The sequence below is a fragment of the Esox lucius genome, chromosome 9 (assembly GCF_011004845.1).
Source record: "Esox lucius isolate fEsoLuc1 chromosome 9, fEsoLuc1.pri, whole genome shotgun sequence".
Lineage (NCBI taxonomy): Eukaryota > Metazoa > Chordata > Actinopteri > Esociformes > Esocidae > Esox > Esox lucius.
In genome coordinates this window covers 12,065,686-12,092,393 of record NC_047577.1, presented here as the reverse complement: position 1 = coordinate 12,092,393, position 26,708 = coordinate 12,065,686, and the positions used below count along the sequence as shown (strand labels likewise).

Sequence of the window (26,708 nt, the reverse complement as noted above, 5' to 3'; positions counted from 1 at the left end):
GAAGGCATTAACACACTTGGGTTTTGTCTGGAAGGCAGGGCTTTCGGGCTAACTGAAGCCATGATTCGCTTTGAAAGGCATGATTGAATTTAGTGTGTGGGTGATTGAAGGTGCATTAATTATTTCCCCTTTCTGAGACCCTGGGGGTGACATGCATTTCTGCATGCCTGTCAGACATGTCTGCTGGAAAGTTCTATCACCAATAGCATAACATCAAGACAAAGCTCCTTTTCCCCAGGTAAGAGGGTAACTCCACTCAAAGACCTCTCTATTACAGTTCACAATTCAACCATGTCCTTCTTAGGGTGCTAAGAACCTTGGTGTGACCCTGGACAACATTGTAATTTATTGCAAACTTCAAGGTGATGCATTCATGCAGTACAACATTTGTTCAACCTTACCTCAGAGGAAGCACTGCAGGTACTAATCCAGGCAGGGTCTTTGCCAACATCGGCCAGTTAGCTAGCTACTTCTAGATATTTGTTTTATCGCAAACCCACAAACAATCGGAGGAGGGCTGCTTTCTTAACGTATCTTAATATGCAATTTTTTACCACTGTCTTTGTTGATAGCTACTTTTGAGTTGTGTACTTACTATCACTAGGCAGTGTGGTTGTCCAACGTGGCTATCTTATGATTAATTGTAAATTGCGATGCTAAATTACAAGACATTTTAAAATGACTACAAATATGAAAAAATGTAATTTAATGAAGATGATTTGATCATGTCTGCTTCATACCCATACGTAATGAAGGATAATCGAATTTATCTTTTACATTTAAAACACCAGCTATGTATGTATGTATGTATGTATGACCCAAGATGGAATTAGAAAATATAAGCTCCTGTTTTAAAATTTGACCGGGGGTTATGGTTAAGAGAGATTTTCTTTATAAAAGGCATTCTCTTTTGAATCCAGATTTTTTAAAGTGAGAAGCATAAACAATGCCATCAGAAAGTTCTCAGACAAATTCAATGTCCAATTTGGAATTTTGTTATGTTATGGATTGAAATTCTAATTAAATATTTTCCTGAAAATAAAAAACAATGAAATCTCTCATGTACATGAGTATTCAGACCCTTTATTCAATGTAAGCACCCTTGGTAGCAATCAGTTTCTCTATTAGCTTCGCCCACCTGGATTTGGACATTTTCTACTATTCCTCCTTGCCGTTCCTCTCAAGCTCAGATTGGTTGGGAAACATTGGTTATGTGCAGTCTTCAGGTATCCACATTGATGTCCAATTGGATTCAAGTCCGGGCTTTGGCCAGACCTCTCAAAGATATTTACACGTTTGCCAATCCAGTGTTTACTTGGCTGTGTGCTTTGGGTTGTTATTATGCTTGAAAGATGGATCTACGTCACAGTCTGAGATCCTGTGTGCTCTGGATCAGTCTTATTCCAACGATCACTCTGTAATTTGCTTTTTTCCTCCTTCCTTCAATCCTGATCTAGTCCCTGCTGCTGAGAAGCATCCCCATAACATGATGCTGCCACCACAATGCTGCACAGCAGAGATGGCATTAGCTAGGTGATGGGCGGTAACTTGTTTTTGCCAGATATAGCACCTTGCCCTCAGGCTTAATAATTAGATTTTGTGACGTTTGGCAAACTCCAGAAGGGATCTCATATGCCTTTTACGTAAGAGTGATTTCCGTCTGGAAGACACTGTATATCTGTAATTAATTAATGTCATTTTGAACACCAGCAATGTGTAAATTATTACTCAATGGCACCACTACCTTGTTGCTCCCTGTTGTGTGTTTATCCTTATGAGTGCTACAAGTTCCCAACTTTACAGGGCCCTTATTGGTTTCCCTAACGCAGGGGTACTTCAAAACGCTTACTTTGGATAAAAGCGGTAATATTACCCTTGAATAAACGGAGGTGCACAAATATCTGACCAATCACAGAATGTGAACTTAAGCAACTGCTTAATAGCCCATTTTCAAGTGGAAAACATTCACTATTAGATGGCTCTGTGGCTTTTAAAGATAGCTAATACAAAAACCATCAATCCATAGTGAAAATGTAAACAAAACATGGTGGCATGGGTTAAAATAACTTAATATTCAGAGATATTTTTAGGTATACAAGCTTATGTATGTTAAAACATAGATTAATAGTATAGCTAGCTTTGCAGTAAGCTAGCCCAGTCAGCTAAGCTATACAGAGAAACGAACGAAGTCTCTGTAGATAGTCAAGCTACCAAATTAGAGTATCAAAGCCAAAATTGTGATTCATGATACATGAAAGCCATCCTGGGCACTCAATAAAAACTGGACTCTTAAATCTTGACAATAAACGGTTCACAATCATGACATATTCAGCACTTAAATAATAATCCAGTGAGTGTTCTAGTAACATCAAGGCAATATAGTTCCTAAATTAATAATCCGATGTAATGTTCGATCCTTACCACTAGGGGTGCTGATCAATGGAGGAGGCCCAGTGGATCGCTGTGTAACGGAAGAGGAAGATCCAACCACAGCTGTTGTGGCCTTTTTCACACCAGTCACTGCCAAATAAAAGAAATCATGAAAACAAGACAGGACAATTGATTTCTCTGTGTAATTGTCTTTATTTAGCCAAAAAACAAGACAAACAGTATTTGTGGGACAAATGGAAAGAAATTTGAGTTTGGGATTAATTCTTACCTAGTACGTCATCATCATCCTCCTCCGTAAGGTCTATGAAGGAGCCTTTGGGACGAGTCCCTGGGACGGGCGTTTTGGTTGAAGTAGAGCTTGATGCTTGATTATCTGACATAAATAGCAAAGAAAATGTAAAGGAAACCGTGTCGTGTTTCTTCCTAATTCATTCTTTATTCAGGCAAGTAGCTAAAAAAAACTCACCTGTCTTTGAAGTCATAACTGTCCCAGAGGGAGGTCCCGGAGCAGCTGAGCCAGTAGCGGCAGGACCAGTGGTCACCGGTGAAGAGGACGACGACACAACCCCTGGCACAGAGGCCACCTGAACTGGCGCCCTGGCCGTGGTCACGGACACTCCAGCACTGGGCGTGCTAATCCCCCCCGCGCCCCCTTGGTACACGGCCCTGGCCAGGGTCACCTGGGCGGTTGACATAGACGGAGTGCTCTGAGTGGTGGAGGAGATGGCCTGCAAGGCCACGGTGGTAGCGGTGCCAGCCATGGTGGAGGCGGTGGGGCTGGCCTTGAGGATGTAGGTGGTGGTTGGTGTAGTGGTTTTGGCCTTGCTGTGGGAGTTGACTGTGCCGAAGGAGGAAACTGGGATGTTAACAAGGGTCCCGGCCCCGCCGCTGGCCATGGCGGACAGGGGCAGCTGGATGAGTAAGGGCTGGCCATTTTGGCCCACCAAGTTGGAGCCTGACGTGGTCTTCAGGAGCAGGGTGCCGGTTGGTCCACTCTGGGAGGTGACCGTGCCCAGAGACGCAGAGTTGGAAGACGTGGGGATCAGCTGCAGGATGGAGCCCTGTGTTACCATCGCAGTTGCGGCAGTTGTGGCAGGGTTAGGCTTGTTGGGCAGCTGAACTATACAAATGGAAACAAAAGGGAATGGAGTTCAAACAATGTGACTGCTTTCATCCGCAATATCCTGTTCAATGAAAGATTAGGTAGTATATCAGCTGGAATTACTCTTAATTTTAGAGCGACACCAACTGTTATTATAATTTTGTGGCCTCTCTTTGGTATAATGTCAAAACTGATGAGTTTTCAAGTGTCGTCACGGCATATGGGAACGCCCACCTGGCAGGCAAAACACACTCTCCTTCTATTGCCCACCATTGACAACTCGACAACTTTTACTAGTTATATTTATCATCCTAAATGCCAGATAGTTGCAGTTCTATTGGATACGCTAACCGCATATATATTGTATTTGCAATCATATCTATGTAGTTGGCTAAATTAATAAAGTTAATTTAGCAACTCAGGCTGTCAATGGTTGATCATTTAAACAGTAGGAACGGTTTACCTGACATTGGGAAAACTTTTATATTATTACCGGTACATTTGTCACAAACTTCTGTGTTATACTGGCTGCACTACGCTACATTGACCACTTATAGAACCAACGATAATTTTGGTAAATTACCACTCAACCTTGCTTTGACTAAGAATTTCTTCTCCTTCACCTCCCAAACAATTGTATTTTTGACCCACCCTGATCAAATGTACAGATAGCTGTCTATACTTTTGTACACGTTCATTTTGATAGCAGTGTGCATAAGGGGATGGATTCTCCACAAGGTATATGTACACATCCCCAAAGCTCAGCTCCGGCAGGGATTTAGCTGTTTGTAATGATGTTAATAACACAGTAGGTGGTTTATATGGGTCACAAGTGCCTAAGACATGCAGTTTGTTAGCATACCTTAGTTTTTCATGTTTTATGAGGTGATCTAAACACTCATGGGCTGTAAAATTATAAATTTGACCGGCTTGTGCACTAGCTCCATAGAATTCCCAGTGTTCTTCGCAATGTTTTAACAATCTTTGGCCCGTCAGGCTGTCAGAGCAATCACGTGACTGAAAACTATGAATAGTAGGTAAAAAGGAGAAGAAAAATAAATCTTACCTGGAAGGTTGGTAGACACTGTGCTGGTCATGGGCTGCTTTACGACAGCTGCTACTGACCTGTAGAAAGATAGGTAGTGTGCATTGAGTCAAGTGGTTTTTTAAAGGTTATTGAAAGTTGTGATTTGCATTGAGCTAGGTTGTTAAAAATGAAATAAAAAATGTTGACGTTCTGTCAGTGTTTTGAAGTCTGTTTGTTACTCTTTGTATTATTTGTGTAAAAATGCTATAAAAATGATCACAAAAGTTGAGAGTATGATCTTTGATGACAGTCTTCTGCCAGAAAATCTTGAAATGTTGGCAACATGTTTAACCTGAATGTGTGCCAAAATGATCAACATGTTTTTGTGGTATTTCCAGAGCTTTATTAAGTTCAATACATAATGTGCTGGGAATATAATGAACAAATAACTATTTTTTTATGGGGCATGAATACATGTATCACTGTTAATGTTGGTACAAACAAAAGTCCCAGTTACGACCACGTCTTTTGTATTTGAAGACTTCAATACAAAACATAAGTGCTTGAGTATTTGGGTAAAATTGGGTAACACCTTCCCAATTAAAAACAGTTTACGTCAAATTAACGTCTGATTCAAAAAAGAAACGCAGTCTCTTCACTCTCAGGATCTCATTGATGGCATCCCTGATCTTTTTCCAGTCTCTGGCGTGCAGTTTGTTGAACCGTTGTTCAAAATATTTTCTCATGGTTTCGCGGAGGTTAAACGGCAGCGCATCTTTGCCCAAGGTTCCGACATAGTTCACTGTGGTAACCCACTTTACATAGTTCTCGTAAGAAACCAGGTTCCGGAATAGAAGCACGGCATAACGGTCAGATCTGGCCTTCCCAACAGCATTCTGACAACGCATATACAACTGCCTCTCCTTGTCCTTAGAGATGGGTCGCAGAATTATGTCCGCTAGAACCCTTGTTCCACTTGGTTGCTGTGGTGACTGCTGCCGAGACTGCTCTCCTCTGGCAGGTGGGCGTCTTAGGGCGAACGAAGGCTTCTCAAATTCCTCCCCCTCCTCTTCCTCAGACGTTTCTTCGTCATCCTTCTCTTCTGCAGATTCTTCCTCCTCCTTTACTTCCTTCTTAATCCAACCAACAGAGGTCGCCATCTCCCCTCTCTGCCGCGCCCCCTCTTCAGACTGCGGCTCCAGCTTTGGATGCATTCGGAGCACGCTGTTGAGAGGAGAGGTGCAGTTGGATCGGGTGCTGTGTACACTGTCTGTCTGCACTTTTTTTTTTAAAGCTTGTTTTCTCAAGCTTAGGCGCATTGTATAACGTCACAAGACTCAGGACCTGGAACCATGGTGGTGTGATTAAAAGAAGACGCAAAATACGAACCGCTGTTTGTTTGCTTAATCCAAACAATACAATGACTTATTTCATGAGGGGATTTTTTTTTTTTTTATAAGTGCAAGGGGTCTCCAATGCGTCGATCTTGAGCTACATGTAGCTTGCAGCCTGCGTATAGGGTCTCTCTCCAAACATTTCTGAAAGTGCATGCAATTTTCACGTGTTCTGCCACCAAACAAATCTTACAAGTATCACACACTGAATGCTCCGAGCTACTAAAATACAACAGTGACATAATTCCACCCGTTTTCCCATTATAGTCTTAGAGGACGAAACCTAACATATCTGGCAATTCATTTCCAGCATGGTTAACCCTGTATCAGTGTGTGGTGCAAATGTTTGCCTATTATTTTATGTGTTGCCAAGTTGCTTATGATAACCTTCTTTTGGGTTGACAGAATTTATCTGACCTTTTTAACTTCCACCTTCTCAAGCCTGCAAAGCAGGCTTACCTAGCTGAAGTACGTCATGAGTAATTGTCCCATAATTATCTTTTCCTTCTTACGGTTGCATACTTGGTCATGAAATGAGCAGTAGTCTGACAGGCACATTCATCTCTTGCTAGATGTGCAATTCAAGGGGCCAGATGTACAATTAAAGGGGAATGACACCAAAAACCAATTAAAAAAAATATATTGTTTCAGACCTAAAAGAATGGCCTTCTGATATGATTTAATCATTGACATGGACACTCAATTTCGGTGTTTCTCTTCAAATTATAACAGTTAAGAGTGGAAAAACAAAAAACAAATATATATTTAAACAATTGAGCAAACTACCTAGATTTTATAGTGCCCTTTAGAGTTGTTTATAAACCTATTTGAAAACTGGGGAAAATAATATGTATTTAACTGAAATGACCCCATATGCAAGGAAAGGTTGGAGACCCCTGCACATCAGAGAATGCCCTTGAGTGAATCATCTTTGTTTCCATTTTGTTTCAAAAGGACGCTATAGGACGTTGCTGTCGTTAATCAAATCTTCACGAGACACAAATTCAAACTCTTACTGGTATAGATAACGATCCAGGGCAGAGCCACCATATATTCAATCATGCGTTCTTAGAGGCTCAAAGTGTTGCATTAATTGGCTTCAGGCCGGTATTGTCACGTTGATACAAAGGCTCAATAGCTAGTATAGCCACATGCAATGGCTAACACGTCCGTATGTTTTCAATGAAACACAGTAACATAATTTTATGCTGGAGAATAACACCAATAAAAATGTGCTATCACAAGAGTTAAAGAAAAGGTAAACGTTTGGAACTGCCATCCATGATTGTCAATGCTGACTAAAACAGGACTGAACAAAAAAAAAAAAAAAAAAAAGAATGATTGTATCCAAAATTGTCATGGAAGAATGGAGGAAAGGCTTCCAAATTACAAAAAGCCTTTTTAAATGAGGAAGTACTACATTGGCAGCAGGTCTGAACACTTACCGTTGTGTGGGAGTGGTGTTTGTTGAAGGTGCAGTCTTAGCAGCAGGGGACGTAAGCACCTGCAAACACACGTCATGTTAACACAATTAGCTAGCACCATAGCAGCGCCATTTTTCTTAGTATCTTTGTCAATATTAACACATATGGACTGGGTATTATATTAACGGATTTTTTTTTTTTTAAAGACGTACTTCCTGTTTTCTTTTGTTCTCTGAGGCCTGGTTGGCTTCTCCAAATTTTTTTGCTAGTCTAGCAATTTTGGCCTGAAAACAGAAATAAACAGTACAAGTGAGACTTTTTAAAATATGACTATTGCTCATCATTAACCACAATAGAGACTGTCAACAGTTTTTGTCCACTTGTGACTTTTGACAACTATTAACTAAGTCCATTGCTGGATGTTTTTGACTGCTGTGACTATTGTTAACTTTTAACTAATACCCGATCGACTTCGTAGCAGACCGCAACTGATTAGCAAGTACAGTAGCTAGCTACCAAGCATAAGCTACTGAATGCTGTGCTTACCTGTAGTGTGTTAAGGGTGCTCTGGTGTTTAGTGGCACAGTCAATCTTTTCTACCCGGTCCTTCAGCTCCTGTAAACCTTGGTCGAAGACAGTGAGCTGTAGCACCCTCAATCGCTCCTCTACCATTTTTTGCACAAACTGAGGAGAAAAGAAACACTTTTAATTGAAGACAAAATGTAGGCACAGCCGTTGAAGGGGAATTTGATAATACGTGGGAACTGATATCATAAAGTTTTTTACAAGACCAACCTTTTCTAGTTTCTGCCGACTGCCACTGTTCGCAGTTATTTTCAACTCCAGCTGAGCTTCCAACTCCACTCCCTGCACCCTTTGCCTCTTCCCGTCTCTTTCAACCTTCACCCCATCTTTTTCATCACCGTCCGACAGGGGACGCTTCTGTCCAGAAGAGGAGCCATTTTCCTCCTTCACTTTCAACCCTGTTTGGGAAAAAGTGTCATAGCTTAGTTTAATCTAATGTTTGTTAGTGTTCATTTTATGTCATTTCCAGTAAAGTATGCTTGTGTGTATTTCATAAATATAAAACATTTGCTGTATGGTCTTCCCCTTAGTATCCGCAGAATACATTATAATAAAAAAGAATTCTACCAGTGAATAATGAAACAAGCTGACATTTGTTAATACTAGTACCCTTCAACTCCGTTTTCGCAGATCCTTTCATTTCATACCTTTCTCACTTGCACATGTAGACATGGCAGATGACGCGGAAGACTCTGCTACATTCGGTTCATTTTTTTGCTCATTCACAGAGACCACCTCCATCTTTTCCTCTTTCGTTACTACTTCCTTCTCTTTTTGACCGTCCTCTTTCTTCTTCTCCCCCTTTTGCTGCACCTCTTCTCTGATGTCCTGGTCAAGCTCAGGGGCTGCGGAGTGTGAGGGACTGGGAGAGGAAGGGGAAGAGGCTGTGTTAGTAGCCTTGGGGGTGGAAGGTTTATCCTCAGTTGGGGTGGAAAGGGAGGCCTTAGAGGCCTTGGCGTCTGTATGGTCCTTGTTTGTGTCCACTTCCATGGCCACACTGTCCTCTTCCTTCCCTGTTTTCTTGTCCTTCACAGACTCTTTGTCGGATGTAACAGGCAATAAAGGAGATTCCACAGAAGACTGATCCACAGAGGCTTGGTCCTCTGGGCTCTTTCCAGTTGTAGTGCAAGCATCCTGAAGAAGACAATATCCAGGTAAGTTTGCAGTTTAGCCGCCAAACTCGGCAAATATGTGGTCAAAAGGAATTGCCTACTCGCTGTGCTGGGACCCCTTAACAACACCAAATTCAACACTTTCCAACTCTAACCGACATAATTTAAAAATCACCCAATCCTCCCATGTAGACATATTTCTGCTTCTCTATGTCACCCTCATACCAACCTCTTTTTCGGTCCCAGTTGTTTTCTCTTCTTTCTTGTCGGTCTTTGCCACCTCCGTCTCTGTAGGCTTCCGCTCCGTGTCCTTAAAGGAAAGGGCTGTGGGACACTCATCTTTCTTCCCCTCTTCCTCCATCTGTTTCAGTATATCATTAAGGTTGTGGAAGGGCGATGAAGGGGAGGGAGTAGTGTCTTCCTTGACTTTGGGGTTTTCAGAGCTGGGTGGAGAGGGGGACAACGATAGGGACAGAGCGAGTGGAGGGGACCGAGATGTTAGGGAGGTGGGGGAAACGGGAGTTGTAGAACGGGACGTTTTTGAGTCAGTGATGTCACTTGTCTCTCCGTCTGCCACCTTCTGTCTGCCCTCAGTGTGCGTGCCATTGGTCAACACGCTGGGGGTGGAGGGGGAGTTGGAATTGGACAGGGGTGGAACAGGGGATGACAAGGTGCTGTGGAGAGACTCCAGTTGCTGGCGGTCGCTTATCTTCATGGTTTTCCTGGCTCGGAATATCTTCTTCTTCTCTTCCGCCACAGCAACTTCCATTTTCACCTGAGGAGTGACAAGGAGGGATTGGCTTGTTAGTAAAGCAGGTAAGAAAAAAACCTGGAACGGGTCACAAAAGGATCTTTTTCAAGAGTGCTAAAGACACCTGCGCCACCCACCTAGCTTTGACCCACCAGAGTGGCTACAGATAAGCTATCTGTTAAAGCCAAACCGATGCAGTGTTGCAGATCCAACGCTAGGGGTCACTGTAGAACCCTGTGAGTTTGTTTTTTTCCCTTCTTTGTTTAATTCTGGAAGGTTCTTTTTCACTGTGTGTTCGACATACAGAACTATTCTGTACAACAATAGTCAATTTGAGTAGTAAGACTGATTCAGCTGAAGTCTGTACAACGGTCTGCAATCCTGCTGCCTCTCCACTGAAGTTCTGTCCAGCATGTTCGCTCACAACATTTTGTCCTCTGGATTGCAAACTCAAGATGCCATGTTGTCTACAGTTACAAAAACTCTACATGAAAGGAGTTGTACTTGTTACTGGAGGAACACTATCCCTTCCTTCAATTGGCTGACACGCATTTGAGTTCTCAAGTGAAACGCCCCAGTCTGCAACCAGCACGGACAAGACATTATCCCAGACTACAGCAGCAACATTACCCTGCCTTTGTCCCCTCCTCCTCCCCTTTCCTCTCATTGGTTATCCTCCTCAGCCAATCAGGGGCCTTAGTTACAGGCTCCGTTAGCAACAGTGAGGGAGGGTTATGCAATGGGTGTATGATTTACCGTATACAGTTCCAATTGTCTAACGTATTCCTGTGTCGGGACTAGATTCAATATCTTTTTTTTCTTTTATGTCTCTTCCATCTGTAATGTCTGTAAGCTTACTGTGGTATCGATGTCAAAAAGTTAAATAAGGTTATAAAACTAAATATTATTTATCTGTATTTTCGTATTTAGTTAAATATGCATTAGTGTCTACAAGAGAGATTCTTCGATATTATGTAAGATACAAAACATTTTAATATATAATAGCTCACCTGGAGGTAGTGTTGTTTTCTATCATGGATTTGGCACCAGAAGGTTCCAATAACCTAGGAGTGGGGGAGGGGAGAGTTCTTTATTATTAATTAAAAATGGAGTCAAAGCTTAGACCATTTCATGTCAGAGAGCTTTTCAGGTAAAACATTGTAGGGAAAGGACATTCGGAACCAACTGTTCGCATAGGGGAGTCATACCATAACACACATTAACGAGTACATCATAGAAATCTACTTACTGACAAGTTTTGCTACGACATTGACCTTAATGTAAATACCAATACAATAACAGGCTGTGGGTTTTGCAAAGCTCCTAACAAATTTCTAAATTTTACAGGCCATGTGTACACAATTCAAGAAAAACGTGACAGAACTATCCAAAAAGGGTAGCCCTGTAATTTATCACTAAGCTACTGTGCTTAAAAGGCACTTTGAATCTAAAACAAAAAAGTAACAAGCGCCAAAATGCACACAGTGCATAAGGACCAAATCTATCACTGAAAATAAATTCTATGCACAGAACTGAATGATTTGTGCAGAAGGCTCTACAGAAGTAGAAGAGACAAAACATGAAAAAACACACACTCAAATAAATGGTCAGAGAAACTGGTGTGTGATTAAATGTAAAAAAAACAACAACAAAAAAACAATTAGGCCCAACATCTGCCTGGTCTAACAGTCAAATCCCAGATAGGCAAAATATATTGATGAAAAAACAACACCTAATTTGCCTCAGTCATAGCAAGCCAGGGGTCTAAAAGACACCATCATATGAGGAAACATTGAAACACTGCACAGTTCTTGTTAGCGTTATGAAATCTTCACCTAGCGTTGCGGATGATTGGATGGCAATTCACTGTTCATAGGGACAGTTCATGTATGACATTGAATAAGATCTGTCCCTCATCAAAAAGGTAGTAGCTCAAAAAAAAAAAAAAAAATACATTTGCAAGACACAATCCAATTAAAATGATAGTGAGGTGAGCAGTAGTCTATTTGACCTCTTATTTACCCATAAAATTGGCAGATACTAAGATTTGAACCACATGATTTTACACCTGGCATATTAAATGGAGCTAGGCGTTTCAGCTACTTTAGTTTGAACCTGTAAACACATTCAATTCCAGGCACAAGAACTGAATTATTGTACCAATATTGCTGCATTGCTGCCCAGACAGACTGCAGAATACTGCAGACAGCTTTATAAATAGGCCACGTCGCTGGATGCCCCACCCATAGGCCTTTGACTTCCTGCAAGCACGTTTGCTCTTCAACGTGCAGCCTGGTATCACATGACAAACATCACCGAAATGTTACAACATCCGTTGAGCACACAATCCTTTACGTCGAGTGTGCAAAGTTACAGCTCTAGGCAGTCAGAGCTGCAGGCTACGCTAGCCATCCAATGACACTGATGCAAACAAATGCACAGCTACTCCATTTCCATGTGTGCGTAAAAGCGGGTTTTTGTGCTCCATTATACACCCCCCCCCCCACAAAACTAAACTCAACATGCATTTACATCCTTTGACCTGAAAAACAACAAGTCAGTTTGCTTGATAACTGTGTTAGTAATGTGGTACTCTCATTTCTTGATATAAAACTAATAAGGGGAAATCACATCCTGTTATGCAACAGGCTCTGTTCACATTCCAATGTTATTGCACACTGCGCGTAGTCTTCTCCTCCCCCTCTCCTCTATCATTACCCGCGTTTTGAATTCACTGCAGAAAAGAAAACAAAATGGCCACCAGCACTGGTGAGCGCAGCCAGGCTGAGCTCTCACGCTACTAATTGAACATGTATTGAAACTACTGTAGATGTTAGGTAGTCATTTGCTCAGAATGCTGAATTTGCATAAGCGGTTTCAATATTTTGTATTTGTATAAAACTATTTTGTATTATTTATTTGTTTATAGTAGTCATACTTTGTTTTACACCCTTATAATGTAATGTTGTGTTTATCCATGTTGATTAATTTGGTCCAGAGTATTTCGTTTGGGTATACTGACTCCTTGAGCTCTCATGATCCAGGTTAAGATAACGCTCAACTGAACTACAATTACTACAGCATTTACAGATTTGTGTTAGTCATATATGATTGTTTTCTGGTCTGCAATAGGTGTTAACTGTCCACTGTAAAAACTGAACTTCAAAAACTACCAATAACATTTTTTTCTTTGCTTCCATTTCTCTGGTGATTTTTGTCTGGTCTGACCAGAGTGATTGACTAGGCTAGTAGCCTACTTGGTCAGTACTCTGTTCGGGTCTCACAACAATTCCAGATGGGTATGTGGTCAGAGAACACCACAAAAGTTTAAAAATCTGTTCAATCATTAAAAAGCTTGAAAATTCACAAGCACATTTGTGAATGTAACACACTATAAAAGTCTTTCTGGCGATCAGCTCATTCCTCAATTAATCCATATGTTGTAAACACAAGCAACATATCTATAATAAAGAAGTGTCTTACGAAGCAGGTATGCAATTAAGCAATCCATACTTTTTATTGTAAGTTATTTCAATCATTAAAATTAGCATAGGGCCATAGAAAGTAAAACAAATTCTCACAGTTCAAGTAACAGTTTTGTTCTTTCAATGTATTTTCCTTTTTTCAAACATCTGACCACACTTTTTTTGATATAACAAACAAGGTGAATTCACATCCTGTTATGTTACAACGGTACTGTTCAAATTCCAATGTTATTGCACACTGCGCAGTCTACCCCTCCCCCGCTCCTCTTTCATTACCCATGTTCTGGATTCACTGCAGGAATAAACAAAATGGCCGCCAGCCCTGCTGTGCCCAGTCAGGCTGAGCCCTCACGCTGCTATGCGAACATGTATTCAATCCAGTGCATAGAACAGTCACCTGTTTGCTGTGTATGCTATTTTGAGCAGGCAGTTTCGTTATTTTTTATTTGTATAAAGATTTGGTTGTCTGGGTTTTCTATAAAGCAATGGTTTTTTCATCCATCCTACATAATTTTGTGTTTGTTCATGCAATCAATTTGGTTAAATATATTTAGTTTGGATAAATTGACTCTTTTAGTGCCCATAATCCAGTTAAAGATAAACCTATATTTGGAACCCCAAGTGGCGCAGCGCTCCAATACTCATTCATAGCACCATGCTGTCCACCACAGCCTCGTCCATGTCCCTGGCAGGGATTTCCATGGGTGTTATATATTGGCCAAGCATCGCCCAAGGTGAGGGCTTGTATTGTCTCGTCTCACTCTTGCAACTCCCTCAGGCACAGGGAGCTTGCAAATCCTGACTGAAGACATAAGTTGAATGATCTTGTCTTCACATGCGCTGATCTGACTAACTTCCTGGATGGACATCTGAATAAAATTAGATAATCCATATGCCAACACACCGTCTCAGTAATAAAAAATTCATAACCAGTTATGCAGATAAGCAATTCCTCTCATTTGTCATTGTAGGCTTTTGTAAAATACAACTGTTGTTTTAAGCATTAGCATTAGCAAAGGATGATAAAATGTAGAACAATATAATGAGTAATATAAAAGTATAAACTTTCTTGTTTAAGAGCAATGAGAATAATTTAACAGTTAACAGAGATGGACTGCGAGCAGCAGTTTCATTTAGTTAGACTAGATGTATTCTGTTAATTAAGGTAGTTCAAGCCAAGTGAAGAGTGTTTCTATGTTTTGTTGCTAAGCCTATGTGTGCTGCATCCTTTGGCTACCCGAATACATTTCAGGAACTTGTTTCAGCTGACTATTTCTGTGCAAATGTCCTCTGTTTTCAGATCCCTCCCAAGATACAGAAAAATATATAATCTCAGCAAGTTCAAATCATACACTGAATTTCACGTTCATAGTAAATTTGATTCCTCAATTTACTTACTGATTTGACTGCCTCTAAAATGTGATGTTTCATAACTGTATTCAACCAAAGAGTATAACTACCTTTCAAAACTCAGGTGTTTTCAATTAGCAAAGTGGAAACAGGGAAGCAATTCAGCAAGATTTTTGATAAGTGATTATATCCCTGTGTTAATCAAAGCCAGTTTGTGGTTTGTCATATTTAAATTGTGTTCTCTTAAATTAACTTTGGACTCCATTAGTCAAAAAACAAAGGGAAAATGTGATAAAAATCCAAAGGATTGCCCTTTTTTTAAGGTTTCTCTTCCAGCTCCTGTTATTGTGCCACTGATGATCCAAAACATTTTTTTACTTGCCAGACAATAGTTTTTACACATTCAGACTGTTTGCAAAGCACTGCTACTTACACAATACCAAGATTTCTGGCATTCTCTCCCAACAGTTCAGAACACCTCAGTTCCACTCTGACAAAGATCAAGGCATTACAACATAAATGCCCTTTTAGAAACAAGAAAATATCTCAAAGTGTATTCTCAACAACAACGAAGGACAAAGACAGCGCTGTAGTAAAGAAGATCAATAACAACCGAAAATGTATCCCATTTACAATTCGGAATCGGGGTTAGCATATCGCTCATTAGCGAAAAATAATAGAACATAAGCTAGGTTAAATACTGAAATGGAGACCAATACTGTACACTAGTCAGAATAGAGGAAATGGGCATTGTTGACTAATATTATTATGCTTAAATAAAGAAATGCAAATAAACCTTCAAACAGAGTAGGTAAGAAGAAGGCCTTCTGTTGGACATAGGTCGTATGCGTGATTTGTTTTGCTGTGTTGATTGAGAGGACTAGCAATGGGCAGAAGGAGAAAGAAAAAAAAGTGGGAGAAGGGGTGAGGTTAGGCTGTTCCATCTGTTTCAGTATAGTGTGTTCTTTGAAGGTTGTGCACAAATGCGTACAGTGAAACCATCAGACCCCTGGACTGAAAACAACCAGCATAGGCAAGAGTGACCCAGCACAGACTGACACAACGCATAATGTAATACATTCATGACAAAAGGATGGAAACAAAGGGATTTTCTCCCTTTAAGATTTACCTCAGGGTGGCCTTCTCAAAAGCTACTACAACAAAATCATCAAAGACTACTTTTCATTATCTTTGACAGAAGCATGAAGCACAGAGACTGCTTGTTGCCCGCAAAAGATAGGCTAGCAGCGCACAGTCAGTACTAGAGTGCACAGCCTGACACATTTAGCACCACCCCTCCCCCATCCGTGCACAGTCTGCAGCTGCATGGAAAATTACAGCCTAGCTAGGACTAAACCATTCTGACTTGAAGGGGGGACAAGATTTTTTTTTTACATCTAGAGAGGGAGCTAGAAACCTCAAACTGTTTAATTAATTCCAAAAAATGTAGACCAAAATGAGAATCCAAATTTTTTTATAAGGACTTTCGCAAAAAAAGACAAAAGAAATCCTGACAAAGTATGTAAACTATGACAACAAAGTCAAATGTATCAGTGTTTATAAGCTGTTAAATATTACAGATATCAACCCTTACAGCGATCAATCATGTGCCTGAACACCATCATGGAATATTAGAGCAGATGAGCACACAATCAATAGAACAGATACACAGTTAACAGCATATGTGAAAACACAAGTCTAAGCGTGAAGAGACAAATGTTTACAAATAAGTAGTTTACTAATTAAAATGCCTATAAACACTAAAATCAATCAATGAAAGAAATAACTGCTTTACTCATTCTTGAGGGACAGGACTAAACAATGCTTTCTTTACTCCATAGTGCTTGGATTTCAAGATGAAACTAAAAACAGGTCATTCAAAAATACTGCTGACATTACAGCTATTAATTGGTTTTCAGTATAACTAAGTAGCCAGCTAATAGCTCAGTCTGCGTATCACTCTGCGTAGTATGCCCATCCCCCACTTCCTTCCTCTCAGATTGCGTCAGGACAACCTGCACAAACTCAAAATGTCCGCCAGTGCTGCTGCTGTGCGTAGCCAGGCTTAGCACTTGGCAGCTGTTCACTGAAACATCCATTTGAGCAGGAGGACTAGAGAGTTTAAACTCCTCCTACTTTTAGGTATCATTTTACTCAAACATAACTGTACATACATACATACAATGGGGTTTGTACCAAAATATCGCAATCAATCATCTTCTAAAATTATACTTTCGGTAACAATGACACTGAAAGATCGCTGACACTTTGATTGAGATACTGTTTTCTCACTAGGCTCTATATTTAATTCTCTTCATTTCTCCATTGGATTACTACATTGCAAGTTGAACCTTGAGTACATTTCTTATCCATTTTCAGTTCTCATGCAAGTTATAGGACTATATCACATTCACAGTCACTCAAGACTCAATTAGGTAATAACTTGATCTTTGGAAGGGTGCCCCTAAATTTGGGAGAGTCTACAAGTTACAGGGTCACATGAACATCAGGTGTTTGAATTGTTCACAAAACAATTGTAATGTCATCTGTCCGATGCTTCCTCAACTATATTCATTAAGCATAAAGAAAAGTAATATTTCTACTAGTTCTATTTCACGTCTACTATGCCTATTCAGACTAACAGGTTATGGGGACAACATTTAAATTAAAAAAACCTTTTAATAATGTAAATTTACTTTACCCATTTGCAACTGGAACATTGCTCTGTGGTAAGCGTAAACATGCAAGCTAACCTAACCAAACCAAAGTCAACAAAAAAAAATCTGTAATCGTTTTTGTATATTGATACGTGAAATTAAAAAGGTATTCTTTATTTTATTTGGACACGCAAAGACGAAAAAGGAGTTCAATAGTTAAGGTGCTTTATGGCCCAATGGATTGAAAATTCCTAGGTAAGTTTAACAGTCATGGAAAATGAGATGTTAGCTAACATTGTAGCTAAGCCATCCAGTCAAACTTCATATCAAACAAAAACGAATACTGTCAGGGACGCTGCTAATTATTCCAGCAGACAAAATGTGGAGTATATTCCATTAAAATTTGCATAACTGACTACTGTTCTTGAGTTAACTTGCTAGCTAACGAACGTTTGCAGGCAAACTGCAATCTGTGGCAATTGGCTTGTGTCTATAACAGGAGGTGATTTTTTACCTCTTACACTTGCGCTCATGTGTCTACAATACACACCCAGACACACATTTTTTACATTGCAGTGATCCATAGGGCGTGCCTATAATGAACATGTCCAATGTGACTTTTTACTTATTTACATTTTCAAACAACTTTACAGTCAATGCTAATCTGGTGAAAAGTCTTGGTAATCTAACAGATTGTAATGTAAATAGTCCCTTAACATGGTGGTCTAAGTATCCTCATGACTTAGCATTATTGGGGGAGGCCCCTACATTTTTCTCTCAACTGCTTCTCCATTGTTCCTCAACCCAATGATGTCACAAATTCCCAGACAAACACCATGAATGCCCTAGTATTTGCAGATGTCTAAAAACGCGCATTAGGTGTGCTTGCCAAAGGCAAAGCAACACTCTAGATTTCTCTCATAGTGTTTTAAGTATTATTGCAATTTCTTCAACCTGCTCTAGAGCCTAAACAATAAAAGCTCTCAACACGAAACCAGCTTTTAAATGTCCAGACTGATGAAACTCTGGTTGCTTGAGAAGATGGTATTGATGTAACTTTTTTTATTTATTTTTTAAGTATAACAATATTTAAATGAGCTCCCAACACATTTGAATGGGCCAAAGAGGACCATAGACTTGAATTGGGACAAAACCAAAAATTCTAGATGTATTTTCTTCAACCTGTTAGAACAATCAACTCCGGACAAATGTTAATATGTACAACGTAGTGTGAACTATGCAAATTGAGTTGCTTGTGTTCCAATTTTTATACTATATTTAGTATTGTAATTGTAAGCATATGTTAATGGGTTAAAATGAGAGCCACAGGCATACAGAGGCTTCGTTTCAAAATGGTCATACTTCTTGGCCAATCCAGAAATAATAACTTTAAGCTTTTGGGCTATACTAACTTGTTTGATACGTGAAATTAAAAAGGTACACTTTATTTTATTTGGACACACAAAGACCCAAAAGGCATTCAATAGCAATTGTGTTTTATGGACCAATGGATTGATAAATCTTGGCTAAGTTTGACAGTCATGGAAAGTCACATGTTAGCTAACATTGTAGCTAAGCCAGCCAGTCAAACCACAGGGTTAGGGATGCAGCTAATCAATGCAGCACACAAAGTGTGGAGTATATTCCACTAAAAGCTGCATAACTGACTACTGTTGCTGAGTTAATAACTTGCTAGCTGACAAACCAATGTTTTCTGGAATTAGCATCTGTCTTCTGCCAAATGCAGCAATTGGCTTATGTCTATAATAGGAAGCATCTGTGTCTACAATACACGCCCAGAGACACAATATTTTTACACTGCAGTGATCCTTGGGGTGTATAATGATGGGGCCTATAATGATCGTCCAACATAACTTTTCACTTATTTACATTTTAAAACAACTTTATAGACAATGCTAATCCTGTGTCCTGGTAATCTAAAAGACTTTAATGCAAATACTCCCTTAACAAGGTGGTCTACGTATCCTCGTGACTTAGCATTATTGGGGGTAGGCCCCTATTCTTTCTCTTTACTGCTTCTCCATAGATCTGTCTAAAAACGCGTATTACGTGTGCTTGCCAAAGGCAATGCATGACTTACTACAATTTCTTCAGCCTATATTTAGTATTGCAATTATAAGAATTTTTAAACTTAATAGGTGAAAATGAGATTATTATAACCTAGGTTTTTAGTTTATATTAACTTGAAATTCTATTAAATGTTTATAAATGATAAACAGAATATTTCAATTAGCTGAATTTACATAGTCCTAACCAATCCTAAAATAGGATTGATTAGGACTACGACTGAATCAACCAAACCAACTTGGATTCAAATGATTAGGCTCTCAACATAAAATTCCTAATTAGTGAACAATAATGTTCATGCGATCTCATCTCATATCTTACTTTTTTTTTTATTTGACTATATTAATCAATGTAATATGAATAATTAGCATTCAGTAAAAATAAAACAGTAACTGTTCAAGCTAGATAAACCAAACCAACGTTCTTCCACATCTCATCAATTGACTATATTTATTAGCATGATTTATATAATTAGCATTAATCAACACTAAAACAGTATCTATTAAACCATCCAAGCTACAGTAAAAGTCTTTTCACATTTCCTTTTTATTATTTTCCTATTTATTTGTGTGTACTGCATTAATTATACTTGGGATACTCCTTGTCACCAGTAAAAGTATTTGTTTAAATGCTAAGCAACCAGTGACCCACCAAAACTAATGCTGCTGATCTCACGCATTCCTCACGGATCCGGTTGTATGAACGTTTTTGTTACGCAGTTGGCCCCACAAGAGATTTTTGTGACAAAGAGTCAATGTATTTCCCAGTGCCTGCCAGACATTCTCCACCACCTCTCCTTTACAGTTGACAACTTCACAGTGCCCCCATTCCAGTGTGCAAAGAACCTTGTCGTGATCCTTGACAAAACCCCCCATGTTCTTCACAAACATCTAGGCGGCAACTCCAACACTTGCCTAATATTGAGTAGGTCCCCCCTTTGCCACCAAAACAGCCCTAATCCGTTGAGGCATGGATTCCACTAGACCTCTGACGTTTCTGAATGTATGCTGTGGTATCTGGCAAGTCGTTAGCAGTAGATCCTTTAAGTCCTGTAAGTTGCAAAGTGGGGCCTCCATGGATCAGACTTGTTGGTCCAGCACATCCCACCGATGCTTGATTGGATTGAGATCTGGGGAATTTGGTGGCCAAGTCAATACCTTGAACAATACCTTGTGTTCCTCATACAATTCCTGAACCATTTTTGCTTTGTGGCAGGCGACATTATCCTGCTGAAAGAGGCCAATGCCATCAGGGAATACCGTTGCCATGGTCTGCAACAATGCTTAGGTATGTGTCAAAGTAACATCCACATGAATGGCAGGAACCAAGGTTTCCCAACAGAACTTTGCCCAAAGCGTCGCATTGCTTCTGCAGGCTTGCATTCTTCCCATAGTGCATCCTGGTGCCATGTGTTCTCTAGGTGAGCGACGCACACGCACCTGGCCATCCACGTAATTAATCAGACCAGGCCACCTTCTTCCACTGCTCTGTGGTCTAGTTCTGATGCTCACATGCCCATTGTAGGCACGTTCGGCAGTGGACTGGGGTCAGCATGGGCATCTTGACTGGTCTGCGGCTACACAGCCCCATACACAACAAACTGCGATGCACTGTGTGTTCTGACACCGATCTATCAGTACCAGCATTAACCTTTTCAGCAATGTGAGCTACAGTAGCTCGTCAGTTGGATCGGACCACACAGGCCAGCCTTCACTCTGCACATCCATCAAAGAGCCTTGGCCACCAATGACCCTGTTTGCCGGAACACCACTTTTCCTTCCTTGGATCACTTCTGATAGGTAGTGACCACTACAGACCGGGAACACCCCACAAGGGCTGCAGTTTTGGAGATGCTCTGACCCAGACATCTAGCCATCACAATGTGGCCCTTGTCAAAGTTGTTCAGATCCTTACGCTTGCCCACTTTTCCAGCTTCTAACATATCCACTTTGAGGACAGAATGTTCACTTGCTGCCTAATATATCCCACCCACTGACAGGTGCCATGATAACAGGATTATCAGTGTTATTCACTTCACCGGTCAGTGGTCATAATGTTATGGCTTATCGGTCTAAGTATGACAAGTGCATGGTACCACTGGGCTATGCTTGAGCTCTACAATCCAACCTATTCTTTTTGTTCTGCCTCCTCTGCTCTGCTGGCTGGTTCAGCTTAGCCTAGTCAAATATTTTCTGTGTCCTTGGCACCCAAACGGTGGAATCAGCCTCCCTTTGAAGGAATAACTATAGAGTTCTTACCAATTTTCTGTATACAAACCCAGTCATCACCGGGTACCAGGCTGAACTTGTCGAAAACCAATGGTGTCATACATTTCAAAGTATTGCTGATCATCAGCCAATAAGAAAGTTGTGTGAAATTCTGTGCAGGATAGTTCCTGACTTAATCAGTTTAATCCACAAATAAATTATTGCCCATAACACCTTCCACCATGTGTCTTCTTCACCTGCGCCAATCAGGACAGTTGAAATACTGCACTGACTTGAGGCAGAACAAGACAGTTATTGCTTCATAAAATACTGTTACAACACAGCACCTACAGTGGGGAGAACAAGTATTTGATACACTGCCGATTTTGCAGGTTTTCCTACTTACAAAACATGTAGAGGTCAGTCATTTTTAACATAGGTACACTTAAAATGTGAGAGACTAAAACAAAAATCCAGAAAATCACATTGTATGATTTTTAAATAATTAATTAGCATTTTATTGCATGACACATACCAACTAGTAAGAATTCCGGCTCTTACAGACCTGTTAGTTTTTCTTTAAGAAGCGCTCCTGTTCTCCACTCATTACCTGGATTAACTGCACCTGTTTGAACTCGTTACCTGTATAAAAGACACCTTTCCACACACTCAATCAAACAGACTCCAACCTCTCCACAATGGCCAATACCAGAGAGCTGTGTAAGGACATCAGGGATAAAATTGTAGACCTGCACAAGGCTGGGATGGGCTACAGGACAATAGGCAAGCAGCTTGGTGAGAAGGCAACAACTGTTGGCGCAATTATTAGAAAAATGGAAGAAGTTCAAGATGACGGTCAATCTCCCTCGGTCTTGGGCTCCATGCAAGATCTCACCTCGTGGGGCATCAATGATCATGAGGAAGGTGAGGGATCAGCCCAGAACTACACGGCAGGACCTGGTCAATGACCTGAAGAGAGCTGGGACCACAGTCTCAAAGAAAACCATTAATAACACACTATGCCGTCATGGATTAAAATCCAGCTGCGCACGCAAGGTCCCCCTGCTCAAGCCAGCGCATGTCCAGGCCCATCTGAAGTTTACCAATGACCATCTCGATGATCCAGAGTAGGAATGGGAGAAGGTCATGTGGTCTGATGAGACAAAAATATAGCTTTTTGGTCTAAACTCCACTCGCCGTGTTTGGAGGAAGAAGAAGAATGAGTACAACCCCAAGAACACCATCCCAACCGTGAAGCATGGAGGTGGAAACATCATTCTTTGGGGATGATTTTCTGCAAAGGGGACAGGACAACTGCACCGTATTGAGGGGAGGATGGATGGGGCAATGTATCGCGAGATCTTGGCCAACAACCTCCTTCCCTCAGTAAGAGCAATGAAGATGGGTCGTGGCTGGGTCTTCCAGCATGACAACGACCCGAAACACACAGCCAGGGCAACTAAGGAGTGGCTCCGTAAGAAGCATCTCAAGGTCCTGGAGTGGCCTAGCCAGTCTCCAGACCTGAACCCAATAGAAAATCTTTGGAGGGAGCTGAAAGTCTGTATTGCCCTGCGACAGTCCCGAAACCTGAAGGGATCTGGAGAAGGTCTGTATGGAGGAGTGGGCCAAAATCCCTGCTGCAGTGTGTGCAAACCTGGTCAAGAACTTCAAGAAACGTACAATCTCTGTAATTGCAAACAAAGGTTTCTGTACCAAATATTAAGTACTGCTTTTCCGATGTATCAAATAATTATGTCATGCAATAAAATGCTAATTAATTACTTAAAAATCATACAATGTGATTTTCTGGATTTTTGTTTTAGATTCCGTCACTCACAGTTGAAGAGTACCTATGATAAAAATGACAGACTTCTACATGCTTTGTAAGTGGGAAAACCTGCAAAATCGGCAGTGTATCAAATATTTGTTCTCCCCACTGTAGCTATCTTATTAAATGAACAATGCATTTAGTGTCCTAGCCTAGCTGGTTAGCTTATTTTCTATAATATATAGTGGATGTAAACTGGATGTAAAGGATAAATGTTCATACCAAGTTGGTGCAATTAATTAAATGAGGTAAAACAGAAGGCTTAAGAGTTAAGATGTTGCAATGGAAAAATAGAGTGGAACTGACATCGAGGCCATGATTTGAATACCACTCGCCTATATTATCAATTGTCAAAAATAAAAGTAGCTGGCCTCACTATATACTGATTTTCAAATACTCATTTAGTTAATTTCCGCTATGGTCATCTTTGAATTGTAATTTTGTCAGGCTTATCTGATGTGCGCAACAACCTCCGTTTAACATGGGGTTCAGTTAACTTGACTACTCCTCCAGCTGCTTCTCCTGATGCATTTATAAGAGCCTTCAAACTCTGAATACATATAGCAACCTGGGGAATGTCTGTCATCGCTTTTATTATAGACACTTATTACAGACTCACCTGCAAGACTGTATGGATTATAATTTTCTGGTCTAATGGTTACCATTAAGTATTTTCCCAAATATAAGCGCATGACAGATTGTCTCCTGTGCAGTAATTTTTTTTATAAATTATAATTAGGATTGATTGCCATCCATAATGTATGCGCTCATTGATGAAACAGAACACATTTTTCTCAAGTTTGTATGTCTAAAATACATTTTTTTACGTATTTAAATAGTCACCTGTGTTAATGACCATAGGATATAAAAAAAGAAATGTATTAAATGTCAAAATCACCAAAATGAACAAATATTGACACAAGTACATCAAGGACATGTTCCTCCCCCGAGCTCTCTCAATCAGGCGGTTAGCCAATCCGGAGGCAGTGTAACAGGAACCGGCTAAAACTGGCTGAAACCAGTTGAGGCAATGTTATTTAGATAAGGGAAAAATCTGTCAATGCTCTCCTTCCTACTTTACAGTTTTAACTCTGACCTTCAGAAATCAGGCAATAATAGCCTCAGTGGATTCAGAACAAGGACTAAGATTTGTGATACAGTTTCCTACAACAGCCTACCAGTATTAAATAAATAAATGTTGACTCCCTAATCGCTAACTGACCATAATGGGATAAGACTAGCTAAATACAAAAAAATCTGATTCTGGTTCTAGCCTAAATTTTATTGATGTAAAGTTTAAATCAGTCAGTCATACAGGGTGTGTGAGTGTGTAGTGAGGGGAAAAGAGGTGTGTGTGGGGTGGGGGTGGTGCTGCATGTTATAGTCCTGATAGACATACACCTACTTTGACTGGTAGGCCTTCACACAGGTTTAAAACATTTCTGGAGTAAAGCTAAAATAGCGTGTAAGCTATCTTGGGTGACATGTTGCTCTAATTTTTCAGGCTTGCCCATCCCCCACACAATACTTCTGCGGCAATTTACAGCAACACAACCTGGGAGCAGTCTTCAAGTGGGAAAATCTCACTTAATGGCTTGTAGGCAAGTCCTATTTCCACACTGGGATTGTGTAGGCCTACATTACACATAAAAAAAAAGACCAGGCACACATCAGTGATTCTTTGTTTTCAGACTTCTGGAACAAAATACTTTCTACAATGAAAACAACAAACAAAATCACATTAAAATAAATCCTAATGTTATTAAGGTTTTCATAATGTGTCAAAAGTGTTTGGACCCAAACAGTGATTTCTTGGTTTGCATCTGATTGCCCACACAGAACAGATTGCAAATTTCTTATATTTTTACAGTGGTGTCTGTCCCTTCCCCTGGGTTACCTTCTACCAGTGATTATCCACATCTGATCTGTTTGGTTCTGTTTACTGAAACTGACATTTCTTTCATCTGGTTGAAAGAAGTACCAAAACATTTGGGGTATCACTGAAAACAGTAGGTTAGGGGAATTGAACAGTATTAGTAGCCTGTCATGTCGACCTAGGCTAACAAATTATAAAAAATTAATTCTCATCTGTCCTGTAACCACACGACAGTGGTCAAAATACAGAGGAAAAAACTGAGTGCTATCGTTAGGTTTTACATGAAAAACGTAGTTACAAAAATGTGCATGAACAACTAAGCCTGTGTATTACTTCATATATAACACATCTAACAATGTCTAAAAATTAGCCAATATACAACCAGCAATGACAAAAGCCAGAAAATTCTAGCTATTGTCCTAAGTTGAAACTTGTTTTCAGTAAAAGAAAAAAAAGCAAGCGTACTGAATTGTCACTGTATCTTGTGAGCACAAAAATGCAGGCATATGGGAGGCTGAAAAAACTGTGGGGGAGGGTAACTGGCTGCAGGGCTGTACCAACTTACTTAAAGGGGAGACTAAAGTGGTTTAGTGGGCAATCACTTGGTGTGAATTAACTGAAACTACTTAAGTTTTCAATTAATCATTTGAGGTAAAAGGTCCCTTTACACTTGGCACTCTCCAGAAAATATCCCAAAAATGGTTGTGTCCCTACCCAGTGAACATCAACTAAATCCTTAGTTAACCTTGCAGGGGGGAAAAAGCTCAAAATGTATCTAAAACACCCATGTAAATAAATTGTTGTGAAAACTAATACACCAAACATAATGCGTTCCACCCAGCAAACCTTTGACCTACACTGGAGACATTGGAACACCCCTCCCCCTAACACAGTGACAGGCAGACTGTGTACTATTGAGTGGAAAAGTACAGCGAACCAGGGCTGTACCACTTCAAGAAGCCCGGGGGTGTTCAGATCAAGCAGACCAAGACAACAGGAAAGAGTAACCATAGAACCTCAGAAACATTACATTTTGCTTTTTTTTTTATATTCAAAGAGAAGTAACAATGATTAACAGGAATTCACCCAATAATTCTACATTTCTATTAGTGTAGATTAAAAATAAAATTGCTTGTTAATTGCATAATTTGTTTAAAACAAGCTAGTAGACAGTCTCTATCAAAACCAAAGAGGTTCAAAACGAATCTTCGCAAAATATCATAATCTCCTTGAAACAATGAATCCAGGGGTGCTAAAGGTTCCCTTAAGCATGAACAGCCTTTCGCTAACACAGACTGTGACACAAGCATGGCAGGGTAAAAAATGTCATTTAAAGATGTCGTCTGGTGATCTTTTTTTTTTATAATCTTTTTGAAAGGTAATATTTCAAGTATGAATAAACATATATTTTTAGCAACATAATTTATTAAT

At 40.1% G+C, this 26,708-nt stretch overlaps 1 protein-coding gene across 4 annotated transcripts in view; it reads right to left on the bottom strand.

Moving 5' to 3' along the window:
- atf7ip (activating transcription factor 7 interacting protein) overlaps positions 1 to 26,708 on the bottom strand; it is a 46,062-nt gene that overhangs the window by 12,111 nt on the left and 7,243 nt on the right. Inside the window, exons 1-12 of one of the 4 annotated variants that reach the window (XM_020049727.3) lie at positions 15,751 to 15,872; positions 10,797 to 10,850; positions 9,265 to 9,810; positions 8,571 to 9,057; positions 8,134 to 8,321; positions 7,885 to 8,022; positions 7,551 to 7,622; positions 7,360 to 7,418; positions 4,560 to 4,618; positions 2,858 to 3,511; positions 2,660 to 2,764; positions 2,422 to 2,520 (exon numbers count right to left, since the gene is read on the bottom strand). In XM_020049727.3, the coding sequence (XP_019905286.3) occupies positions 2,422 to 2,520; positions 2,660 to 2,764; positions 2,858 to 3,511; positions 4,560 to 4,618; positions 7,360 to 7,418; positions 7,551 to 7,622; positions 7,885 to 8,022; positions 8,134 to 8,321; positions 8,571 to 9,057; positions 9,265 to 9,804 (2,401 nt within the window). In that variant the 5' untranslated portion in view covers positions 9,805 to 9,810; positions 10,797 to 10,850; positions 15,751 to 15,872. Of the gene's footprint in view, positions 1 to 2,421; positions 2,521 to 2,659; positions 2,765 to 2,857; positions 3,512 to 4,559; positions 4,619 to 7,359; positions 7,419 to 7,550; positions 7,623 to 7,884; positions 8,023 to 8,133; positions 8,322 to 8,570; positions 9,058 to 9,264; positions 9,811 to 9,923; positions 10,408 to 10,796; positions 10,851 to 14,669; positions 14,718 to 15,750; positions 15,873 to 26,708 lie in introns of those variants that run through there. The other 3 variants (XM_034294067.1, XM_020049726.3, XM_020049728.3) reach the window with 3 other exon arrangements.